Source organism: Phoca vitulina, unplaced genomic scaffold, assembly GCF_004348235.1.
Source record: "Phoca vitulina isolate PV1807 unplaced genomic scaffold, GSC_HSeal_1.0 scaffold31, whole genome shotgun sequence".
NCBI classification, from domain to species: Eukaryota; Metazoa; Chordata; class Mammalia; order Carnivora; family Phocidae; genus Phoca; species Phoca vitulina.
In genome coordinates, this window is record NW_022589734.1 from 835,205 (window position 1) to 858,071 (window position 22,867).

The 22,867-nt window shown below is 44.7% G+C and overlaps 1 protein-coding gene across 1 annotated transcript in view; it reads left to right on the forward strand.

Moving 5' to 3' along the window:
- LOC116644826 (interferon regulatory factor 4-like) overlaps positions 1-22,867 on the forward strand; it is a 136,992-nt gene that overhangs the window by 60,548 nt on the left and 53,577 nt on the right. Inside the window, exons 5-7 of the mRNA XM_032424668.1 lie at positions 7,406-7,480; positions 10,398-10,569; positions 11,043-11,115. Coding sequence (XP_032280559.1) covers positions 7,406-7,480; positions 10,398-10,569; positions 11,043-11,115 — 320 coding nt within the window. The remainder of the gene's footprint in view (positions 1-7,405; positions 7,481-10,397; positions 10,570-11,042; positions 11,116-22,867) is intronic.

A 22,867-nucleotide genomic window follows, 5' to 3' on the forward strand; every position in this document is an offset into this window, starting at 1 on the left:
ATAAGATCACATATATGAAAGTGTTCTCTATGAACTCTAAGCACTTTTGAAAACAAGAGTATACTTTTACCCTCTTCAAGGTGTGTTAATTTATCTTGAGAGTTACAAAAGAAGATAGTTGAAATAACAAGTTTTGGTGCTCAGGAGGCCACTTCAGTGGAAGATTTGGAAGATTTCCTTACATGGAAAGGCCAGTGACAGAAAATGTTTCTCTGAGTTGCAGTGTCTCATGGGTCAGTTCAGATCTTCTGGCAAAACCAGCCCAAACATAGGCACCTTGGGTCCAGAGGACTAGCCTGTAAGATTTGAATTTGTTCTCTCCCATCTCAAATATGTGCAGAGGTCTTGTTAAGATGCGTGATTTGCCTTTTTAGCCCTTTCCTCACATCTTGGTAAAAGTGTAGGGTAGGATTCCAATAGGTGGTTATTACAGCACCCAAGTGTGAGGCTAATGACAGAGAGAACCTGAGGAGAACGCACCACTGCTCCTATTTTGAGTGAAGTCCTACAGCAGCACAACCTCTGTTTCAGTTGGAAAATAAAGTCAAGACCATAACTCATCGAAAGGCAGGAAAGCTGTCACTCTCCCTTTGGGAGTTAAGTTCACAGGCACTCATGTGATTCTTCGGGGAAACTTTTAGTTTTCATCCATTAGTAATAGTAAGTCTTACGCATAAGTAAGGATTTGGGCACATCAATGTCCATGATTTTGTAAATATTTCTTGCTCTACTGAAGTTACATGGAAATTGTGGAGTTAAGTTTGGAATATGAGTATACTTTGTATGTTAAGAGACAGCCTATGAAATAGCTTGAGTTTCTCTTTACCTGTTACGAATGTTTTATTGGAAGCATAACATGCCTTTTAACAGTGAGCATGCTTTCATGATATAGACTATTAACCATTGGCAAGTGGAACACTTGATTCTGTTTATATGATCCATCTCACTTCAGGTAGCCTGTGGTTATTACTCAGCAAATATTAGGAACATATAGGTTGACAGTGAACCTTCACTTTCTGTACCATCAACCAATGTAGATGGTCAGGAGACAAATACTCTTAATGCTCTGGTTAACAAAAGCAAGAGAAATCATGTCTGTCACTGGAAAATATGCCCTGGGTAACTCAGACAAGTAGAACTAGTAGTTCTTTAGTCTAGCCACTTTTAATTACTGATGCCTGAGAAATCTTATATTTAATGACAAAATAAATTCTAGAAAACTGTATCCCTGTTGTAAACTTACAGACTTTTAAAATTATTTCCAACTTTGGATATAGTTTAAGTTTTATATCCTAAATCTCTCCCCACAAATCCTTATACCAACAGGAATTCTTCTTGCCAATTTTGCTTAGTAAGAGGTTTGTGACCTTTTGAAACTAACTGCTTTCACTTGGCATTCAGTGGCTGTAAACTGCCCAGAAAGGTCAATTTTCTGTCTTGGCTTTAATCCTCACAAACTCCCCCTCTGATCTTCCAGGAACTTAAAATGCAGAAACCTGGTTGAGATAACATTAGCACATTAAAATTTTACCTCAGTTCCTCTAACCACCTTGCCTTTCAAAGTCAGGAAATGTGAAAGTTCAAGTTCTCATGGTCATAATAACCCCACAGACCCAGGCTGGTGTGTTTTGCATGAATTGTCACAATTAGAGGCATCCCAGAGTTTATATCAAATGCACATGCTACATGTTCTCTGGCCGAAATGGAGCGGGCTAGTGAATTCAGGCTTTTGGAAATACTTGCTTTTGCTTTCTCTCTGTACTTTCGATGCAAGTCATTTTAACCTTATTTCTCTCATCTGTAAAATACCTATCTCACACAATTTTTGTAGTATTGGGTTAGATAAGTGAAAGTGTTTCTTATGAACTCTAAGCATTTCCAAAAAATAAGATTATATTTGCTGTCTATCCAAGTAAGGAGTATTAATGTATTTTGAGAGTGAATTACTGGATGTATAGTAGCTCATTTATTCATTCTTATTTTAATATTTATTAAATTGGTATTTTGTATTTAGACATTGTTAAGGGAATAATTACTTTCTTTTTTTTTTATCTTCTTCTGTCAAGTCCAGGAGAGTTTGATCTGTGCTGTAGAGTTGGTAGCATTGCATCATTATAAGAGAGCCTTTGTGACGTTCAGTGGTTTGAGTATCGAGCAGGTCTCTGAATTTCTTGAGGTTTTTGTGGGGAGAAGAGGTATTAGCAATACAGTGAGCTTATATTTAAAGTATCAGTAAAATTTCCTTGCCTTATTCTACCTCCTTATCTTTTTGTGTATGTTTTCTTTAGTTTAGCTGATGTCTTCTGTACATCCAGCTCTCTCTTTCTCTCACTTACAATTTTCTTTAATTATTAAAAAGCAGTTTTGCAAGACCAAAATGATGTGGGCCCTTGGAGTGCTGTGGTCCTATTTCCAGACAGATGCACATTTACTTGAGCATTCATGTGCACACACACACATGCTCACACATGACTCCTGAGGACTTTGCAGGCCATAGAAATGAGAAATACTCAGAGAAGGTATATTGAGTTTTTCATAAGACTTCACTTATTGAACTTAACTATTTTTTAGTCTTAAACTGTGTCCTCCTCTCAACTATTCTTTGTGAAATGATGTTATAGTAGGTGGTAAAAAGGTTTGGTTTTGTTTTTAAAATGACCTTTTGTGGCAAAATGAAAAGCACGATACACACCACATGTGTGTTTTAATTCCCCCCCCATTAAAAAAAATGTTTAAGTGCAGGAAATACAAAATGTGGGAAATCCTTGATATAAGTATGAGTAGTTGTATGTGTTCAATGTCTGGTGCTGAAAGAGCAGCTCAGCCAGTGTCTGTCCTGCTGGAGAATGTTCCTTCCTGCTTGCTTCTGGGTGAGGCGAGAGCGAGCTTCCCAGTGTTCCAGCTGAGGGGGCCCACACACAGCCTGGGAGCCTCTGCCGATTCTGCCCCAGGAGAAACAGCTTTCTGATCTGAGCCCAGATAGAACATTCCACCCACTTGCTTTTTGCCTTTTTGCTTTTTTTCTTTAAGCATTCCTTTTTTAGGAGGAAAACTCTAAGAGTGCTTGCCTTTCCTGTTTTTTCTCCTCCTTTGCTTTCATATACAACATGCATGCACACATGTGCACACATATACACATATGTACACACATATACATGTGTGTGGGAAGGAGAAGCGTCCTGGGTCTCCTGTCAGTACAGCCTGGTCTGATACTGCTGACTTCGGAGTAAGCCCAGCTACCACTCAAGGTACGTGGCCAGATCCCTTGGGCTACTGCTCAGATAAGCAGAGTCCTCAGCAGGAGAGGGCTGCCTCTGATCCCGCAGTGGGGATCACAGCCTCCAAATCTTGCAGTCTTGGAATAAGAACTAGTTGCTCAGCCTCAAAAAATGAGCATCATGTGATGTAGTTTTGCTAGATCCCATCCACCATCCTTTCTGTGCACTCTCCGAAGGTCAGGGAAACTTTGCTGGTCCTGTCTCTTGGCTTCCGGCCAGAGAGGGGAGGAGGCTCTTCAAGGAGGACAGCCAGCTCAGACTGAGGAAGGGGGACAGTGGCAGCTGCAGGGCTGTTTGATGGGTCTCCTCTGAAGCGCCCCTCTGCCCTCCCCAAGGTGTTCTCTTCAGATTGCTGGCAGCAGCAAGCACTATGAGGTAAGTCTGTGACACACGTAGGTGGATGAGCCCCTCTGGCTTTCCTCCAACAGAACTGACTCGCATGTCTTTGTATGGAAGCAAAGGTACAAAACGAAGAGCAAGAATAGGGAACCTGTGTTCATTGAAACAGCCTGTGGTGGGATGGTGCTTAAGATGCGCGCTTCTGCTTCACATCAGAGAATTGGGCAACAGGAGCCAGAGTCTCGGGTATTTCCTGCTGTGGAGGAGGGAGTTTAATGACCAGCGCTAGAGTTTATGTCATCAGCTTCCCTGGAAATAACCCCCACTCCCTGCAACACACCAAAGCAGTAGTAAATGCGCCTGCCTCCGGGCTTTACTTGGAAAAAGCATTTCTAGGAACGTCTGCTTGGTGTGGCCTTGTGCCCAACTGTGTTTATGAGTCAGGTTTTGTGGTGGGGCTTTGAGCCATCCCTTCAGTGGCATCATTTACACTCCTGGGCTGGGCTGTGAGCTGTCCCCACACAGATGCCTGCCCTGGGGTTCCACAGCCCTTGCCCCAACATGGTGGTGGACAGGAGCCATCTGCGGGTTTGTCCTAGACTTAAGGTTGGCACAGTTAGAGCTGAAAGAGGAAAGGGCTGGCCGGGAGCAAAGTGGGGGCACCTCCTCATGGCTTCCTTGGCCCCTCAGCTCTTTCCCACACTCTCTCTGGGCTCTGGCAGGTCTGCATGTTGCCCTGCCGACCCCACTCCCACCCCACTCTCTTATTCTGAGGAGAGGCGGGACTGACTTTTGAACCCGGATACACCGGACAGTATTTGAGCCCCAGGTTTCATTGTGCATGTGGTTTGGTGCATGCAGGCAGGTATAAAAGCCAGATCGAAGTTGTTCCCACTCGCAGGTTTCAGCAAAGGCATTCATTTGTTGTCATTTTGCAAAATCCTGGTGAGCTCCACAGCACTGACCGTGTTCCCCTAAAACATTAAGTCCTGCCCACTCAGAGGGGCACTGTTAACTCTCATGTCACTCGGGCCTTTGCAATGTGTTCTGGGGCAGTCTGTGGTTTGTTCACTACTCAGGCAATTGTCACTCATTTTTAGATTTGTTTTTCCTTTTCTGGTTGCTGTGCTTTTCCCTGCCCGTCTTGTCACAGATGCAGCTCTGCTCGACTAGAAAGAGACCATAAAGGACAGGCGTGAGCATGGGCTGCAGGCGTGGAGAGGACTCTCCAAACCTTTGGATGCCCCGGCGTGGCTGACCTCGTGGACAAACATGTGTACCCTCTAGCCACTGCTAGACTGCAGTCAGGGATGAGCTCTGAGTTCTGGGCCGCCTGTCCTGGTCCTGGGATCTACAGTCAGACCCACCCTCCCCTCTGGCATGTCTGCCATGTGCAGCGGCCAACACAGGAGGATAGGTTGCCCCACGAAGCAGATGGCAGACAGGCAGCCTGTAACCACTCCTAGGCCAGATGAGTTGGCCCAATGTTTTTGCTTTCTTTTGTTTTTTATTTTATTATTATTATTTTTTTTAGTAGGCTCCACACTGGGGTGTAGAGCCCAATGTGGGGATTAAACTCACGACCCTGAGATCAAGACCTGAGCTGAGATCAAGTGTCGGAGGCTTAACCAACTGGGCCACTCAGGTGCCACTTAGCTCAGTGTTTTTAAAACTGTTGAATTGGTTGCTGTTATCAGGTGGATTATATTTGACTAAAGTAGCAGAGTATCTGATTGATAATGTTTTAAGTTACAGAGAAATTTACTTAAAGCCTTGACTAAGAAACCTGGTGGTGGGTGCTCCCAGGCCTGGGCATCAGTCCCCTGAGGTCTCCCTTTGCATCCTGCTGCCTCTCCACCCGAGGGGCTTTATCACCTGTGGTTACAGGGCAGCTGATGCAGCTGTAAGCATGACGCTAGCAGGAAACCTGGCGCAGAGATAGATGACTTTCCTTTCATTAGGAAGGGAAAACTTTTCCAGAAGTCCCCACCCCACAACCTTTTCTTTACTTCTCCATAGCTGGAATCAGAGGGAAGGGGGACTGTTCTGACAAACTTTGCTGCCCCAAACAAAATCAGCGCAACTCAAGATGTCTGCCACAGTTTCAATACTTCAAAATCAGAAGACTTCACTGCAGACTGTTTTTGCTTCAGAGACAGGAAGCTCCAACAGCACCGAGCCTTCTCTCCTGCCTCCGGTGGGCCAGGCTTCTGCCAGTCACATCACAGTGCCCCCCATCCCTTCGCCCCTCTGTGCACTCGGCTTCACTGCCTGGCTTCCACAGGCTTCTGCCCTACAATCCTTTCTGAGATCTCTTTTCAGTACTGACACTTCAGATTTCAGGAATTACAGCAGGAATCTTATCTTGCCTGCTTTATACCAAGCCAGTGTTTGTGAGTATAGTTGCAATGCCCAGAGTCATTTTATAAGTTTATGTCTGGGAGCATTTGTGCCTGGGAAAGTTAGCAAAAGCATGTCTTGCAATGTTCTGGTACTTAAAGATTTTAGTAAGAGTCTGGAGTCCTTGGGTTCGATCCCTAGGACTTTTCATCATGCCTTATGGTTGGTCGTGGAATATGTACGTGTATGCATGCACATGTATAGTTTCCTGTATTGTCTCTCCATCTTGATCTAGCTGGGCACCTACACTTAGGTTGCTAAGTTTCTTCTGTATTTAATACCTGGCTGAGTTTGTTATGCCATACCTGAATTTCTCATTGTTACATTCATTTATCCTGTCATCCTTCTGAAACGATAGACCTAGCTTGTGTGGTTGGAAACTACATCTCATTCTTCCCTGAATCTCCTGCAGCTTTGCAGAGTTCCGGTAAATAGTACTCAGTTGGTGTTTAAAAGAGGATGAATTTATTCCATGGGCAACTTTAGGTGTTTTGCTGCTCTGTAAGTCAATCAAAGGTAAAAGACCTCAAAAAGCATGTACTCTGTAGGTCGTCTTGGAGTATTTATAGTTAACCCACCAGCCAGTCCAGAACATGCTCTAAATGATGCTGGTACATACGTGCAGGAGAAAGGGTGTTAAGAAGGCTAAGGGTCAGAAGAAGTAAGGATCATGGTTTCATTGTCATAAAGGACTTTAGAGTTTGCAAAGCATATTGGCATATATCACCTCATTCCACCCTGTAAGACATTATTTCCACTTTATAAATGAAGTTAAGGGAAACTAAGTGACTCTCCCAAAGTCACACAGCCAGTAAGTGGCTGAGCAGGGATTGAAGCTGTATTTTCCCTTTCCCCACAGCCCTCTGATGACATGCCGACAGGATGTACCAAAGTCAAGGGAGACCAATATGGGAGAGTATTACTAGGTTTTTCAGATCATCAAAAGTAAATTACCTCTTAGCACTAGGGAGCCTGCATGATATGGGCACCTTCTTCACCTGAATGGCTCTGAATGTGCGTAGATGGTGTGTGGATCATCAGTGTGGGGTCACTAGTATGCTCCTGAACATTCAGGGGCCCCAACCGACCGCTGGGCTAGGCAGAAACCAACCCCCACACACATACCAGTCAGTGGCAACGCTGTGTTTCAGGGATTCCTTGCAGAGAAATTCTGAAAATCCCAGAAGATGGGCAGCCCTCCCCAGGCCTCAGCATTGTGTGTGACAGATTCTAAAGCTGAGCCAGCTCCAGCCCCAGACAGTGTGACCACGGTCTTGAAGCTGTGGGACTCTGAGACCTTTTCAAGAAACCTCAGGCGGATTTTTCTTTTCATCATGTGTTGAGTAAAGTAGAGAGATGTCACTTCTCTCTTTTTTCTCCCCCGACAGGACAAGACATTTCAAAGAAAGTATTAAATTCATTCACGAGTGCCGACTCAGGGGTGAGGGCTGTCTTGTACACTGGTATGTATGCCTCTGCCAAATCATAGCTTAGTATTTCTACTCAGCCTGATTTCTCTCAAGGGTTTTTCTGTGTGTGATTAATTATTTCAACTCCTAATGGTTCTGTCTGCCCTCTGAATCTTGAATACATACCCCATCTGACCCCTGCCATTTGTTAGTCATCGTTTGTTTTTGATGAAAGAGAACCCTATGATTTTTTTTTTTTTCATTTTCACTTAGGATTTTCATTTTCACAGTTAGGATTTCTGTAGGGACTGTCAAGGCTGTGGAACCACAGGAGCCTCTTTTCTAGCCCATGTCTGTTATTCCCTTGGAATAGCCTCCTGTGGAGGGTACAGATTTTGTGGGCTCATCCCTGAAACCTCAGCGCCCTTTCAAAACACTGTTTCTTTCTGGAGAGTTTTGATCACATATGTGGTGTTTAACACTGCATTAGTGTAACACCAGAATGACCATTTCTTCTCCATTTACAGATGGGGGCTTTTATGTGTGTTTAGCTTAGTACTTTGCTTTGAAAAGATCTGAATAGGATCTTAGAATTAAACAGTTTATATACAGCTCTCCACCTGCATTCAGCTCACTTCATATGGATCTGAATACATATACATAAGTACATACACACTGCAAAAAAAAAAGCTGTTATAATACACATAACCCAAGGACAATGCACATAAAGTTCTTAGCACTGTACCTGGCACATGGTAAGCTCTCAGGGAATGTTAGCTCTCATATTTTATTTTTTTTAATTTTTATTTGTTTTATTTTTAAGTGAAATATAGTTGGCATTAGTTTCAGGTGTACAATATAGTGATTTGACAATTATATACATTATGAAATATCATTAGCACTAGTACTCAGATTTATCGCGTAACTAATATGTTAAAGGAACCAGCAGCCAACAGTCTGGAGCCAGAACTCTGCTGTTCATTAAAGTGCAAGCTGAGCATGTTCCCTCTTTATATTGAATAAGACTCCATATTGAGTATTACTCAGCCACAAAAAAAAAAAAAAAAAGATCTTGCCATTTACAGCAACATGGAGAGATTAAAAGGTATTATGCTAAGTGAAATACATCAGAGAAAGCAAATACCGTATGATTTCGCTTATATATGGAACCTGAAAAACAAAACACATGAAAAAAACAAAAAACCAAAAGGCAGAACCAGACCTATAAGTACAGAGGACAAACTGATGGATGCCAGAGGGGAGGGAGTGAGAGGATGGGCAGAATGGGTGAAGGGTAGTGGGAGATGTAGGCTTCCAGTTATGGAATGAAAAAGTCATGGGAATGAAAGACACAGCTCAGGGAATACAGTCAGTGGTATAATTGTGTTGTACGGTGACAGACGGCAGCTACACGGTGGGCACAGCCTAATGTAAAACTTGTAGAATCACTATGTTTTACACCTGAAATTAATGTAACATTATATGTAAACTATACTCAGATTTTTTTTAAAAAGACAATATTATGTTGTGAAATATATTAAAAAAAAAAAAAAAGCTTAACAATCTTTTGAGTTTCCCCAAAGGAGTTGCTATTTCAGTGAAAGCTCTTTGGGAATGTAAAGTGATGTCTCCTGGGCTGTGTTGCTGCTGATGTTGGTGACAGAGGAGATCCAGTGCAGGATACCCAGGAGAGCCCTTCATGAAAACTAATCTGTTCTAAGGGCCTGTAACCCATATCAGGAGAGCAGGGACAGTAGTTTGATTGCTTTAGAAAAAGATGATGTTTGGTAGTTTTATGCAGTTCTTGATATTATGTGATTTACGTTTTTTTTTTACTTTTAAAAAGAGTAGGACATCTACCAAATAGTAGATTTTATAATGTTCATCTACATTTGCTTTAAAGAATTTTGGGGGCGCAGTTGGAGCCATAAAGGGGGAGTTCTGTAATCCTGTGCCTGGGCTTCTATGGCTTCTGGTGAATATTAGACTCTCCAGGTTTGCAGCCAAAGAGGATGTATTTTTTAAAAGCTCTCTCGGTATTTCTGATATAAAAGCCTAAGGAAGAGCCACTACTTGAGAATGGTTGTCTTTTATTATTATTATTATTATTATTATTATTATTATTATCATCATCATTTGAATATGTGTAGCCCTGATACTCTAGGAATTTGTATTTCATATGGTTATATAAATCTGAAGATAGGCCTTTCTAAAAATGAGAAATTTGCTAAACTTCCCCATCTTAAACCGTTGCTAGAACACTCTAAATCTGACACAGCACAGCCTTCTGTGACCACCTTAATTTGCATATGCATTTAAAATTGGTCCCCTTACTCACTCTGCTAGATATAATTAACCGTTATTGACCCCCACATCCCAGAGCACGTGGAATGTGCCCTCTCTTGTGCTCTGCTCAGTTACTTCAAGAAGAACACAGACTTGTTTCATAAGAGCTTCTGCATTTAATGGGCTTTCAGTTATAGATCTAGCCTTCATTTATCTAAGAAAACCAGACTTAAAAAAACAAAACAAAAAACCATGAAGCCTTCTAAACTGCTGCAGGTTGTAAATAGATTTATTGCATGGATCCCAGACCCTTCAAGTTCCCTTGATGTGCTTTAGTTAGTTATTTTTTCTGTCCGAGGAAATGGGGACTATCTGAAGAAGGGCTCAGGAGCGTAGAGAATCATAAAACTGGTGTCCAAAGCCATAGCCAGTAGAAGATCTGTAAAAAAAAAAAAAAAAAAAAAATGAGGCTCACACATATACTGATGCCTGAGATTCTAGTGTAATAAAGTAGAGAGAAGCTCCTATGTTTCTGAGTAATTTCGTACTGGCTTGGTGTCCACCCATAATCCAAGGAGGAGACTTTCTAAAACGAGATCCACAGAATCCCCTGCTCTCGATGAATCAGGAGATAGACTCATGGACTGAAACCCCTTGCCCCTGTGGGTTCTTTTGGCCCTTGCAGCCTGGCCGGTGTCTCCAGGAGTGTGACTCTGGTGATCGCATACATCATGACCGTCACCGACTTTGGCTGGGAGGATGCCCTGCACACTGTGCGTGCAGGGAGGTCCTGTGCCAACCCCAACCTGGGCTTCCAGAGACAGCTCCAGGAGTTTGAGAAGCATGAAGTCCACCAGGTAACCATGCTCAGGGGACTTTGGTGATGTGAGCAGCAGCCTCTGGGAAGATGCCTCAGTCTTTCTGTGCACACCTAGAATCAGGGAGGTTGGAGTTTGAAAGGCCCACAGAGGACAAGAATGCCCCACTTGCATCCCAATCAAAGTCATCACTGGTCCCTTGTTCACCAGCTGCAGCTGTAGGACATTATCTTTTAACATCTTCAGACCCCATATTAACGTCTGTTTATTTCCCTTTGGGCCAAGTGCCATTTTCTTGGTTTGGCTTGCTTTCATGTCCTCAGGCTAAAACCTGGAAGAAGCAGTTATTTCTCTTGCTTGACACTGGCCGGCCAACCACAGATCTCTGATTGCCCAATGCCCATTTATTCCTTGGTTATATGTGGCAAAATCTGTAACATTAAGTAATAGGTGAAATCTATGTAGATGCAGGTGTGTGTGTGACATTTTGGTTTTGTTTTCAACTTCTCCAGTACCGGCAGTGGCTGAAGGAAGAATATGGAGAGAGCCCTTTGCGGGATGTGGAAGAAGCCAAAAACATTCTGGGTAAATATAAAGAGCAAGGGCGTGTGGAGTCCCAGCCTGGTACAAGGCGGTGGAGCAACTTTCAGACCCTGCCTCCTTTGGCCTACAGCAACTATACGACGGAGACCTAATAACTGAGTGATCTGGTGCCTGCCTGTCCATCCCTTGTCTTCAGTGCATTTCTGCTGGGTGCCCTGGTGTGCTGGCTGCCCCCGTGGAGGACAGGAAGGGGAGGGTGGCAAAGGTGGATCCAGGCTCCTCCTCCATGAATCCACCAGCCCTGCCCCAGGCCCCTTTATCCTGCCCACTCCTGCCCTGCCTGAGCTTGGGGAGTCTGCTTGGCTGCCCCACACCGACTCATGCGTGCGCCTGAGTGCAGGCGAGTGTGCGTGTGTGCCCATGCGTGTGGATGTGTGAACTCTAAATGTTCGTATTGCTGGAACAGTCACAAAGTCCATGCTTCCAGGCTTGGTATCACCACCTTTCCTTTTGTCCATGACTCCACATGGGAATCATTTGAAGTTAACATCTTAAAAGCTGCTCAGCATAAAGCAGCCTGTGGCTGGGAGCAGACAGAACCCAGAGTGGTTGTGGTGAGGGCAGCAGGAGGCTGGACTCCCTTCTGAGGGTGGTTCCCCGGGGCCCTCAAAGGTGTGTGGGGGTGTGCTCTGGGCATTGCCTCGATCTTAATGAAAGTGCCCCAGGCTGTGGTTCCTGCCACCTCAAGTCAAGACCCTCTTCTCAGCCTATCATGTCCCTGAGTTCTTGGTGTGTGTTCTCAGTGGCCCTGACTATATTTCAGTTCCATGGGGAGCACAACCACCTCAGCCCAAGCTATATGCCCAGAGCTCCCTTCCTTTCTCCTCCTGTCCAGCTTCACTTACTCTCAGCCTCTTGTTCTCTTGCTGTTATAACTCTGCAAGGGCCTCTTTGCAACATCTGCATGCATCTTCAGGAACTGGGAAGAATGAGCATTTATTAGGCATTGTAGCAAGTTTGCATTTAAAAATACATTTTAAAATGCCTGCGCACTTATTAAGCACCTTCATGTATGCTGTGGATTTGATATGTGACCTCAGCTACCTCATTAAATGTTTTTTGAAAAGGTATTTTTGTTATTGTAATCAGCTCATAGTTGAAAATGTTTGGTCGTGATTGCTTTTGAAGCCAAAGGGCAAAAGCATCAGTATCATTGAGCTATTTAAAATTTCTGACTTGAGCTCCAGTAGTGCTTTCTGGTGGGTAAAATTCCACATTCAGGCCAAGTCCAGCAGGCCTGGAGAGCGTCTGCAGTTTGCAGTGTGGGGCCGCAGGATCCTGGAATTCTGTGAGCAATTTCGTGGTCCAGTCTTTTACACCAGCTCAAATTGTTTAAGCACACAGAGCCACAAGAATGAAAAAGTATACTTGGCTTCTCCCTAAAAAGATGTTGCAGCCCAGTTTCTCCAAATTCCACCACCAACAGAGCCTCTGACTAAGAAGAGCAGGAAATGCTCTTATATATGCACAGGAAAGCATATAAAGGGTAATGTCACAGGTGAGCCGCTTTGGGGACCAGGGAAAACTCTATACACCCACATAGGCCCCAGATATACACCAGGAAAGGGAAGCATGGCCATGGAATTTTCTACCTACAGCTGAAACAATTTGTCTATAAAGTACATTTTTTTCCTTGAACCAAAAAGAAATGTGAATATACTCACAGAAAAAGTATGTAGGATTATCAGCTGAAATGCTGAAATATGTGTGTACATTTATGAACATTTATGAACATTTATGAACAATTCCTGGAGGTCTTGAAATGTTGTTTTAATTTTTGTTGCCAGTAATGTTCTTTCTCCACAGCCACTGCAGGAATTCTGAAGCACTGGGCCTTTCTCAGAAGACTGTAAGGTACCTGAAGTTTCTGAAATATCACAAAGCCACAGAGTTTAGGCTGGTGCTGCCAAAAAGAAAAGCAACCTAGAGTTTATTTTTAAGTATCCAGAAGCGATTTGTAAATTTGGTTTTCATTTTAAACTGAATACATGTGTAATGATGTTCTATGTTGAGAACTAAAGATACTCTTCCCCAAGAGAAAATATTTTTACCTTAATACCACTGCTACAGCAATTTCTTTAACCTTAACTTTGGGTTTATAAAGCAATCTCAAGAGCCCTACTGCACTGTTTTGGTAACTGTTTAGTAATCATGATTGCTTCTCAGGAGAATTGTGCTGTGTAAACTCTGCTTGTGTGTTCTTAAATTCCCCAGCTTGGGAAATACCTCTTGCTGTGTGCTCTACCCATGGTTTGTGTTCCCCATGGTGGACTTTACCAAAAGCTACACATTTTTGTTAACAAAGGGCCACCGAGCATTGAACTCCATGTGCAATGCACTCTTCCTTAGCTGAGGTGTGGATGTCATACATGTTCCTGCCGCTGAGGGTTGTGAGGCAGGATCGGAGCCTGCTCCTATAGCAGTAATTGCTGGTTTAATTGCAGAGACCACTCTTTCCTCCAGAAGGTAGTACAGGGGGCACTTAGGAGAAGTGAATTAATTTCACCATGAGAGAAAAATTGATCCTCAGCGTGAACAGAAAGAAACCCAGAAATTGGACTCATAGTTCTCTGGCACATGGCACCTCTGGAATTACTGCATTTACCACAAGGGTGAAGGGTGTGCAGCCCAGGTGCTCCATGAACATTTGCTGCACATTGTTGAATGCAGTTTACTCTGATTCCATATTCAGCTTTTAATTTGAAGAAACACAGACTGGCTTGAAGAGCAATTTAAGTCAGTTTCCTAAATTTTCCTTGTCTAAATCTAGCGGAGGAAGAAAGAGATTTAACGTTTCCCTCCAAGGATAATTTGGGCCTGAACTAAGGGCAGGTGGATACGGGAGCTAATATACATGGACCCTTTAACTGTAGGTGGCAGGCTTCACCTATGTTCTGAGTTTCTGCTACTAATGCCTGGAATCTCCTGACAAGGGCTCAGGGAAGGGGCTGGAATGAAGAGGAGGACCCTTTGCACTGGCGGCAGCCCCTGCCAGGTGTGGGATGATATGCACGGATCAGTTTCAGTCATTAAAATGCTTATTCTGACTCAGCAAGCCTGCCTGGATGTAGCACAGGTAATCCAGTTGTAGGAACGTCCGAGTACTCTCATGTGCCAGCCCTAAAAGCCCTGAGATGTCTCCACTTCCCCCTTGTGAGTGTGTGGCAGAGCCTTGTCTCTGTGGAAAACTCAGGAACAGTGGCCAAGACATAGCACAGAGCCTCAGGAAGACCTCCGTGCTGTGTGTAGGACAACGAGGCAGCAGAATTAGGAAAAAAGGTTTTCTGGTGATGGCCCCAATCCAGTAGAGTCACTCATCCCTCACAGGCTGACATCCTTTCCTGTCCCCCTCTTCTTGCTATAGGACCAGATCTGGCACCAACAATAATCCTCTAATAATTGTCTGGTGTTCTGTGGGTTACAAACTATCACTGCAAAGCTTTATAAACCCACAGAGGGTATTATTTTAGTCACTCGAGGCTCAAAGAGGCCAAAAAATACACCCCAAACGGAAAATGTTAGCTCTGATTTGCCTGAATTTTGAACTTTTGATCCCGAATCAGTGGGTTAAGAGAGGGAGGAGCTGAGCTGCCCCTGCGCTTTGAACTTAGAAGTTTGTAAGGCTCTAGTAAGGGCCAAGGGGGAACCAGTACCCCTGCAGCAGAGCTGTATGGCTGCAGAAGCCAGAACCTCTATTTGGTTGCTTCCCCCACCACACCCCTTTCTCCCTGGGGAGTTTGGGGCCCCATCAGTGGAGTTGGCAGTTAGGAAAATTGGTAATTGCAGAGTGGGTCATAAGGACCAGTATAGGTGCTCCTGGTGCTACATGTGGGGGAGGGGAAGAGAAACACCATTCCAGTTTTGGGGTGAGGAAGGCAGTGTTCAGGGAAGGCATCTTGGAAAAAGTGATACCTAATTTGAGACTTCAAGCTTAAGTGCTAGAATTAGTTGGGCATAGCGGGAGGAAGGGCAGTCCAGGCAGAGGCCCAGCATGTGTGTTAACTTGGTGGCATGAGGGAGCACAGTGCGCTGGGGTGACCCCAAGTCACTCTGTGACTAGGGCAAGAGCCAAGGGGTGGGCAGTGAGGGTAAGTGATACAGACAAAGCTGCACACACAAGCAAGGGCCCAGTCAGCCGGTTGATACCATTGATTAGTATCTGTATAGTACCATATCTTAGTATACAGTAGCTGGTTTACTTCTTATCCTAGCCCTTGGAGCTAATCAAGCTCAGAGGTCGTGCTGTGCCAGCTTCCCACAGGGCTGATTCCTGAGCTTAGAGCCTCAGAAGAAGCATGCATGCCATTATGTGGATGTAATGAGTAGGGGTGGGGGCTCGCTGAACTTGCTAGGGCAAGCAGGTACCATGGTTGGTTGGTGTGTAGGTGGATAATGGAGGGTCCACACTGGAGGCCGGTCGGGGGCAGCTGTTACAATCATCCAGGTGATTGAAGATGATGCCCTGAACAGGGTCATGGTGGTGGAGAAGAAGAGGGGCCAAGGAGGCAAATAGATTTGGGCTTGAGGGAGGTTGGGAACGGAGAAGCAAATGCTCTTGGTACTGCATTGAATGTGGGGGACTATGGATTTTGTGGCCTTGACACTCTGGAATCTTGCTTCCAACACAATGGTTCTTTGTATCAACATCCTCCTTTCCTTTGATGGTGGTGTATGGGCTCTGAAATGTCAAAGTTAGATTTAAGGGGACTGCCAGACCTAGGGCCTCCAAGGGCAATCATCCCAGCTTTGCAGGTTAGGTCCTCAAGTTTATCTGTGCACCCAGGACAGACTCCCAGGAACTAGACTCATGACAATGTGGAATTCAGATGTCCAATTTTATAATTTATTGTGAAAGATAAAAAAGTATCTTTATGAAAACCAGTTTTATTCCCTAGGCTAGTTCTCTTTCATTATCAGGATTTTGGAGGAAGCCAAATTAGTCATTAGGCATTGTCCGGTGAGATGGACATGGAGCTAAGAGCCTTTGCAGGGGGGCAGGGGATAATCCTGATCTGATATGCCCCGTAATCAGATTGCTATTCCCATAACATATGTAAGTGGTATTTCTACCAGGCTCCTGCTTTGCTCGCTGAAGTCACCTTTCCAGGGTCTAGCAGACCATCCTGTTTATGTACAAAGGTGATCTTTGACTTAAATCACCTTTTTTAGAGCACCTTCATTAACCTTGGGTATTCCTCATGTGTCTTCAATAGCATTTATGCTTTTCTGTAAGGATGGGTTCCCACTAGTGGCTTTTTTTCTTATTTATTGGGTGCTTGTTCTTTCTAGTTTCTGTCACAGTAGGGAACCCCACTTCCAACTTCTGGTGCTGTTTCGTGTTACTCTTGCATAGAGACAACTTAGAAAATCTAGTGATTTGTGTGCGTGTGTGTGTGTGTGTGTGTGTGCACATACACCTGGGTCTTATGTTTTTTAGTTTTGTTTTAGAGAAATTCTTAGCTTTCAGGGGAGTCATGTGTGCAACATCAAGGGTACCTCGAGCTCGGGTACCTTAAGTGGCAGGTACCTGGGGCAACCAGGGAAATGTCAGAGCCCATATTACACAACCAGAGCCAGTCACAAAGGGCTGCTCTGCACAGCAGTATCTAGTCATAAAAATAGGGAACACACTAAAAATCAAAACCCTGTGATCCCACACTAGATGACTCCTCCCATCCTGAGCCTAAGTTATTAATAATTTTATTAAGAATGTGCTTTCAACATGCTTATATTTATATATGTACTTAACAAGAAATCACCAAGACTTCAGAGGGAAGTTCTTCTTCCCTTTCCTTTTTATTGCCCAGAGAAGGGGAGAAACTGAGAAGAAGGAGAAGAAAAAAAAAAAAAGCTGCCTTTGACTTGTCACCGGAGGCTTGAGCATGTCAGTTGTTCCCTTCTTAGGATTTAGTAGGGTCTCCTTAGGCCTTAGGCTCATGGACTTGGATGCATGTAATGCACTGGCCACATTTCATCATGCAGAGAGATCTTGACACTTTGCTCTTGTTTTCCTATCCCCGCTATAGATCTTGAGACCTGTCACTGCAGTAACAGGACATAATTAGTTCAGCCAGTACCAAAATTAGTAATCAAAATTAGTATCTATTTTGTAGCTGAGGCTTAACCACCTAATAAGCATCTGACTAAAGGTTGCAAGTGCTGTGCCTGTGTCTCTTTCCATCGGGGGAAAGAATTGCCAGTATGTATTTGAACATCTGCAAGTTTAGGTTTATTTTGGCTCTGGATATCTATGCAAACTGTTGATCAAGAGTTAGTAATTTGCAGTTAATTTTCCTGAAGTTTCTAGTTCAGTTATTAGAGTCTGGTGTCAAAAGAGCTATTTTAGCAGGTGACTGAAATTACTAGGCAGTTCAGCATTCTGAGTGTGATGTTGACTATTTAGAGGTGGGGTTAGGAGATGTATTGGATGGGATTGTACCTGAGCACATCCTTTATTCAAAGGCCTACTTAAGAAAACTAGATAGGGGGTTCCTGGGTGGCTCAGATGGTTAAGTGTCTGCCTTCTGCTCAGGTCATGATCCCAGGACCCTGGGATAGAACCCCGCATCGGGCTCCCCGCTCAGCGGGAAGCCTGCTTCCCCCTCTCCCACTCCCCCTACTTGTGTTACCTCTCTCGCTGTCTCTCTCTCTCTCTGTCAAATAAATAAAATCTTGAAAGAAAGAAAGAAAGAAAAAGAAAGAAAAAAGAAAAGAAAACTAGATAGGAGCCAGGGGTAAAAAAATAAAACTGATTTTTGTGGGTTTAACAACCCCTTCTAGGAATAATGTAGTTTTTGGAAATAGTGCTGATCACACCATTTGCCTATTTGTCCAACTTGACCCAAGAAGGCCGAATTACAGTGGCCTTTCTACTTAGCTTCTCAGTCCTCTAGGACACACATCAGTGACAAGCAAATATATGAATGGAACATTGCCATTGACATGGTGTTTGTCCCTCTCTCCCCGTCAAGTTTGTTCATCATCAAGTGCTTTGCCCTCAGCCTTTTGTGCCCTTCACCAGAAGTGGCCAAACCAGCACAAACAGGAACCATACTTTCTGGTGAGCGGGTTTGCCTTTTGTTGGTTGGCTGTGGGTTTCCCCAAGGCACTGATATGGAGCCTTTTTGGAAAATACAAATCAAAAGCCCTCTACATGTGCACTAAAGAAATGTCACCTTCTGCTTTGCAAAGGGTGTGCCCTTCAAGGCAAGAGACCCAAGTGGCGCTGAGCTTCCTCAGAATGGGAATCCCTAGAGAAGCTTGTCATGTGCCAGGGGTTAGATGTTTGGAATTCTCCTTTGGATTCTCTCACTGAGGTGGTGACAGAGAGAAAGGCAAGAAGGTGTGAAAGGAGAGGACCATTTCTAGACTGTTTGCAGAAGCCTTCATGAATCTCCCCAAATCAGGTGCATCCCAGAGGTATACTGCAGATGTGAGCTAAAACCCATTTCATGCCTTGATATTCACTGTCCCACAGCAGAGAGGCCTATTCTCTGCTTTGCCAGAGCCCCTACCTGTCATCTTCCACCTTCCACAAACAGGAAGGCACAGGTCCTGATAGAGCAGGTTGGGGGAGATGAGAGGCCAAGGTCCTGGACTGGTGACCAGGCAGCCAAGATAGTCACATGCCAGACAGGCCTGACTGAGGTCCATTTTCATCCTGGTTCTCTGGAATACCTTGGGGAAGTCCCAGAGGAGGCAACCCACTCATGTGGGGAACTTCTTCTAAGACTGGAGTAAAGAAGCTCCCTAGAAGGGATGAGCAGTGCTAGAGGGCACCCTGTGTTGTGGCACAGTGATATGGGCAGAGGCAGCCTCACAGCCTTCCTCGGTAGCATTTTATGTGTCTAGAAAGGCCTTTCTAATCATGAAAACCTCCCATCTAGATAACAAGATAATCAGCCTCATGATGGTCAACAGTTATTCAGCACTTAATGTGGGAGAGAAGCTGGCATTGAGACTTTTTCTTGAAATCTCTTCTGACAACAATCTCATGGGATAGATTTCACTATGGGAGAATCCAAGTTCTAGAGAACTGGAGCATTGCCCAGTCTCAGGGCCAGAAAGTGGCCAAGTGAGGATTGGAATCCAAGCAATCTGACTCAGGTGGGCCTAAATGTCACCACTCCTTTTGAAATGCACTACCCCTGGGAGGCTAAGCTAATAAAAATGCTTACAGTCATGTGCATTTCTGTTCAAGATTTTTTCTGAAGGTGGGTTTATGTTAGATAAGAGGCCTAGTGGGGAGATTAAGGTGGAAGATAGGTAAGTATAGTTAAATAGGCACACGAGAAAGGCATTTCTTTTTTCTTTCCATCAAAATCTACCCATTGTGTGTACACTATGGCTGCCACACTTACCTCTGACTAGGCATTTCTGATTTAGCCTAGAGTAGCAGGCAGAGTACTGAGATGTCCTGAGGCCCCAGGAGGCCCTTTGCAAGAATACAGAATGGCCCATGTGTGTACAGGAAGGGGGGAAGAGGGCTAGTGCCTGGTACTTCAAGCAGATGGTATTCTGTCTCTGATGTGCCATCATTATGCAAATAGAGGAACCTCAGTGAGGTTTTTGCAAGAAGTTCAGGGATTTGCTGTCATTCAAGTCAAATAACTCAAATGGAGACACTCATCAACAGTGGATGTCAGCAACAGTGGATGTCAAAGCAACCAGAGACTGACAGGACCTCCTTCCAACCCCTGGGTCTGAGGGCCAGGGCTGGGAGATGGAGTTAATAGAGCCAAGTAAGAAGTGAGCCATGCAGGGGTGCCCAGTTAGGACCTGAGCAGGACAGGTCTTTAAGAAGTATGGGAGGCTAGGAGGAAGCAGAGTAGAAGTTTCCCATCTGGTGTCCTCCTGTCTTATCTCCCTGAACCTAATGGGAAGCTGGCCAACAGAGGATTCTGCATGCCATGGCCATGGGGGACAGAACAGGGTGATTTGCCATACAACAGGCAGCCCTGGAGCTCAGCCTTGGGTAGGGCGGAGACACAGTGATAGGTTGAAGGAAGTGCCACAAGCTTCCAAGAAGTATCTGAGTGTCAACAAGCTGATACTAAAAGTGGGTCTGAGTGGGGAGCATGGGTTCTCCTACACACTTCGTCCTGAAGTGTGCTAGCTGGAGCTTGGCCTGTGACTCACTGCTTTTATCTTTAGAAAGCATTTAGAAGCATCCGTGCCTGCCAATGTGCCCCCACTGATCTGTGTTTCCCTCTGGCCTCTCTGGAGAAATGACACCCTCTGACATGAAGGCCATCAGCCGTGGCATCTGAGCCTCTGCTACAGACTCTGTGCCCACGTGAGAGGCCCCCACCCCCTGTACCAAAGCCCATGAAGAGCGGGGGAGGATAGTTTGCAGTGCCTCAATCATGCTGCAGTGCCCGCGGCCCACTGGGAAAGCTATGTCATGAGATGCTTGTAGAGCTAGCACTGTGCAGACTGCCATGAGGGAAAGGAGAAATTAGGCAGGGCAGCCTTGTCTTCAGATTTTGAGTTGGAGAGAGAAGATAGTCACTCCCAAATATTCTGTGGACAAATGCTGAGCACAGAAGCATGAATGCAGGCCGAGAGGACCACAGATGCTTCATGGAGAGTGTCCTGCTGGGGATGGAAAACTTGGAAGAAGTCAAGGGCATCCTGGGAAGAGGGTGACATGCAAGTAAAGGCACAGACAAGAGTGAACACGGTGTACTGGGAAGTCCAGGACCTGTCTTGGAGAAGGTGACTATGAGGGAGGTGAGGGTTGGAAAGTTGAATGGCTAATCTTATCCTGCCCTGTAAACTGTGGGAAGCCATGGGAAGGCCTTGGATTGATTTGGGTCCCTCAGGATGGGCTGGAGGCAGGAAGGTAGAGCAATTAGGAGGGGAACAGGATCATAGCCTGGACCGGATGCCCCATGGGACCTCTACAAAGATGAATCTACCAAGTGAGGCAACATAGATAATGACCGTCTTGAAGTAGTGACAAGCAGTGCTGGTTTGCTTTCTCCAGAAGCAGAAACAGAGTTAGGGGTACAAAAGATTATTGGTGACAGGAGGGCAGGAGGCTGATGGGGCAGTGGGGCTATCAGGCTGCAAGACAGTCCCACCTCCTCTCCACCAGAGGAGCCTGGGGGCAGGCATGACTGGTTGCCCCAGAAGAATGGCCTGCGCTGCCAGGCAAGGCAGCCCTCCGAGGCCAGAGCTCAGGGACACTTACCATGCTTGCAGGGAAGCACAGCCTGACACTCTCCAGGGACACCTGGTGCTAAAGTGCAACCTTGCAGAGATACTTCTTCCCAGTGTCTCACACAGCAGGGTTGTCCAGAGTACTTCACCCAAACTCCAGTGTTGGAGCCTCCAATGTGGCTTGGTCATTTGGGTGTCTCTGGCAACTAGAAGCCCTCTCCCCTCGTTTTCTGCCCTCCCCTCCTCTCTCCTCCCCTTGTCCTCCTCTCTGTCCTCCTGTCCCCCTCTCACTCCTCTCTCACTCCTCTCTCCCAGTTCTCAGATTAGAGCTGGGTGTCGAGGAAGCATGAAAGCAACACCAGGAGTTAGGGGATTCCAACTGTCCCTCCTCACAATGATTGCAGCCTCAGCAGCCACCAGAGATGCAGCAGGACCTTTCCATTCCTGGTACAGGAGATGTAGAGACACATTGACTATAGAGCATTTATTAAAAACAAATTTTGATGTCCTCCATGCTATTCCTTATGTTCCACAAATAAGTGAAACCATATGATAATTGACTTTCTCTGCTTGACTTATTTCACTTAGCATATTCTCCTCCAGTCCCATCCATGTTGATGCAAATGTTGTGTGTTCATCAGGAGAAGGAAGGGAAAAATGAAGAGAGGGAATCGGAGGGAGAGATGAACCGTGAGAGAATATGGACTCTGAGAAACAAACTGAGGGTTCTAGAGGGGAGGGGAGTGGGGGGATGGGTTAGCCTCGTGATGGGTATTAAGGAGAGCACATACTGCATGGAGCACTGGGTGTTATACGAGAACAATGAATCGTGGATCACTACATCAAAAACTAATGATGTATTGTATAGTGACATAACATAATAAAATAAAATTTAAAAAAATTAAAATAAATAAAAATAAAAACAAATTTTAATAAGTAACTAAAAGATAATCTGTATTTTATTACCAGCCAGAGCCAGCAGTCTTAAACTATTCCAGTGATAAAATATATCTCCCCCCCAAAAAATTATTTTGTTGGTCTAAGTTCTTTTTTTTTTAAGATCTTATGCATTTATTTGAGAGAGAGAGAACAGGGGAAGGGGTAGAGGGAAAGGGACAAGCAGACACCGCACTGAGCACAGAGCCTGACTCGGGGCTCAATCCCATGACCCCGAGATCATGACCTGAGCTGAAACCGAGAGTCTGAGGCTTAACTGGAATGAGCCATTCAGGACCCCTGTTGATCTAAGTTCTAAGTCTAAACAATGGCTGTGTCTGCTGTAGAGTTTTAATAATGTATGCATAAGCTTAAAATGTCCATATTTTTATTATATCCTTTATTAACAACATGTTCTATATGGAAGTGAATGTGGAGAACTCCTAGTTTATGGGCAGGACTGGGGCATAGGGAATCAGCTGGTCTATTGTTTGGGGGTTTTTTGTTTGTTTTTTTCTTTTCCAGTAAATTCAGAATGATCTAGAATCCAAACTCTGTGATAATTACATTTCTACACTTGCAGAGTAGATTTGAAATACCCAAGGATCTTATATGCAGTCCCTTCAGTCTGGCA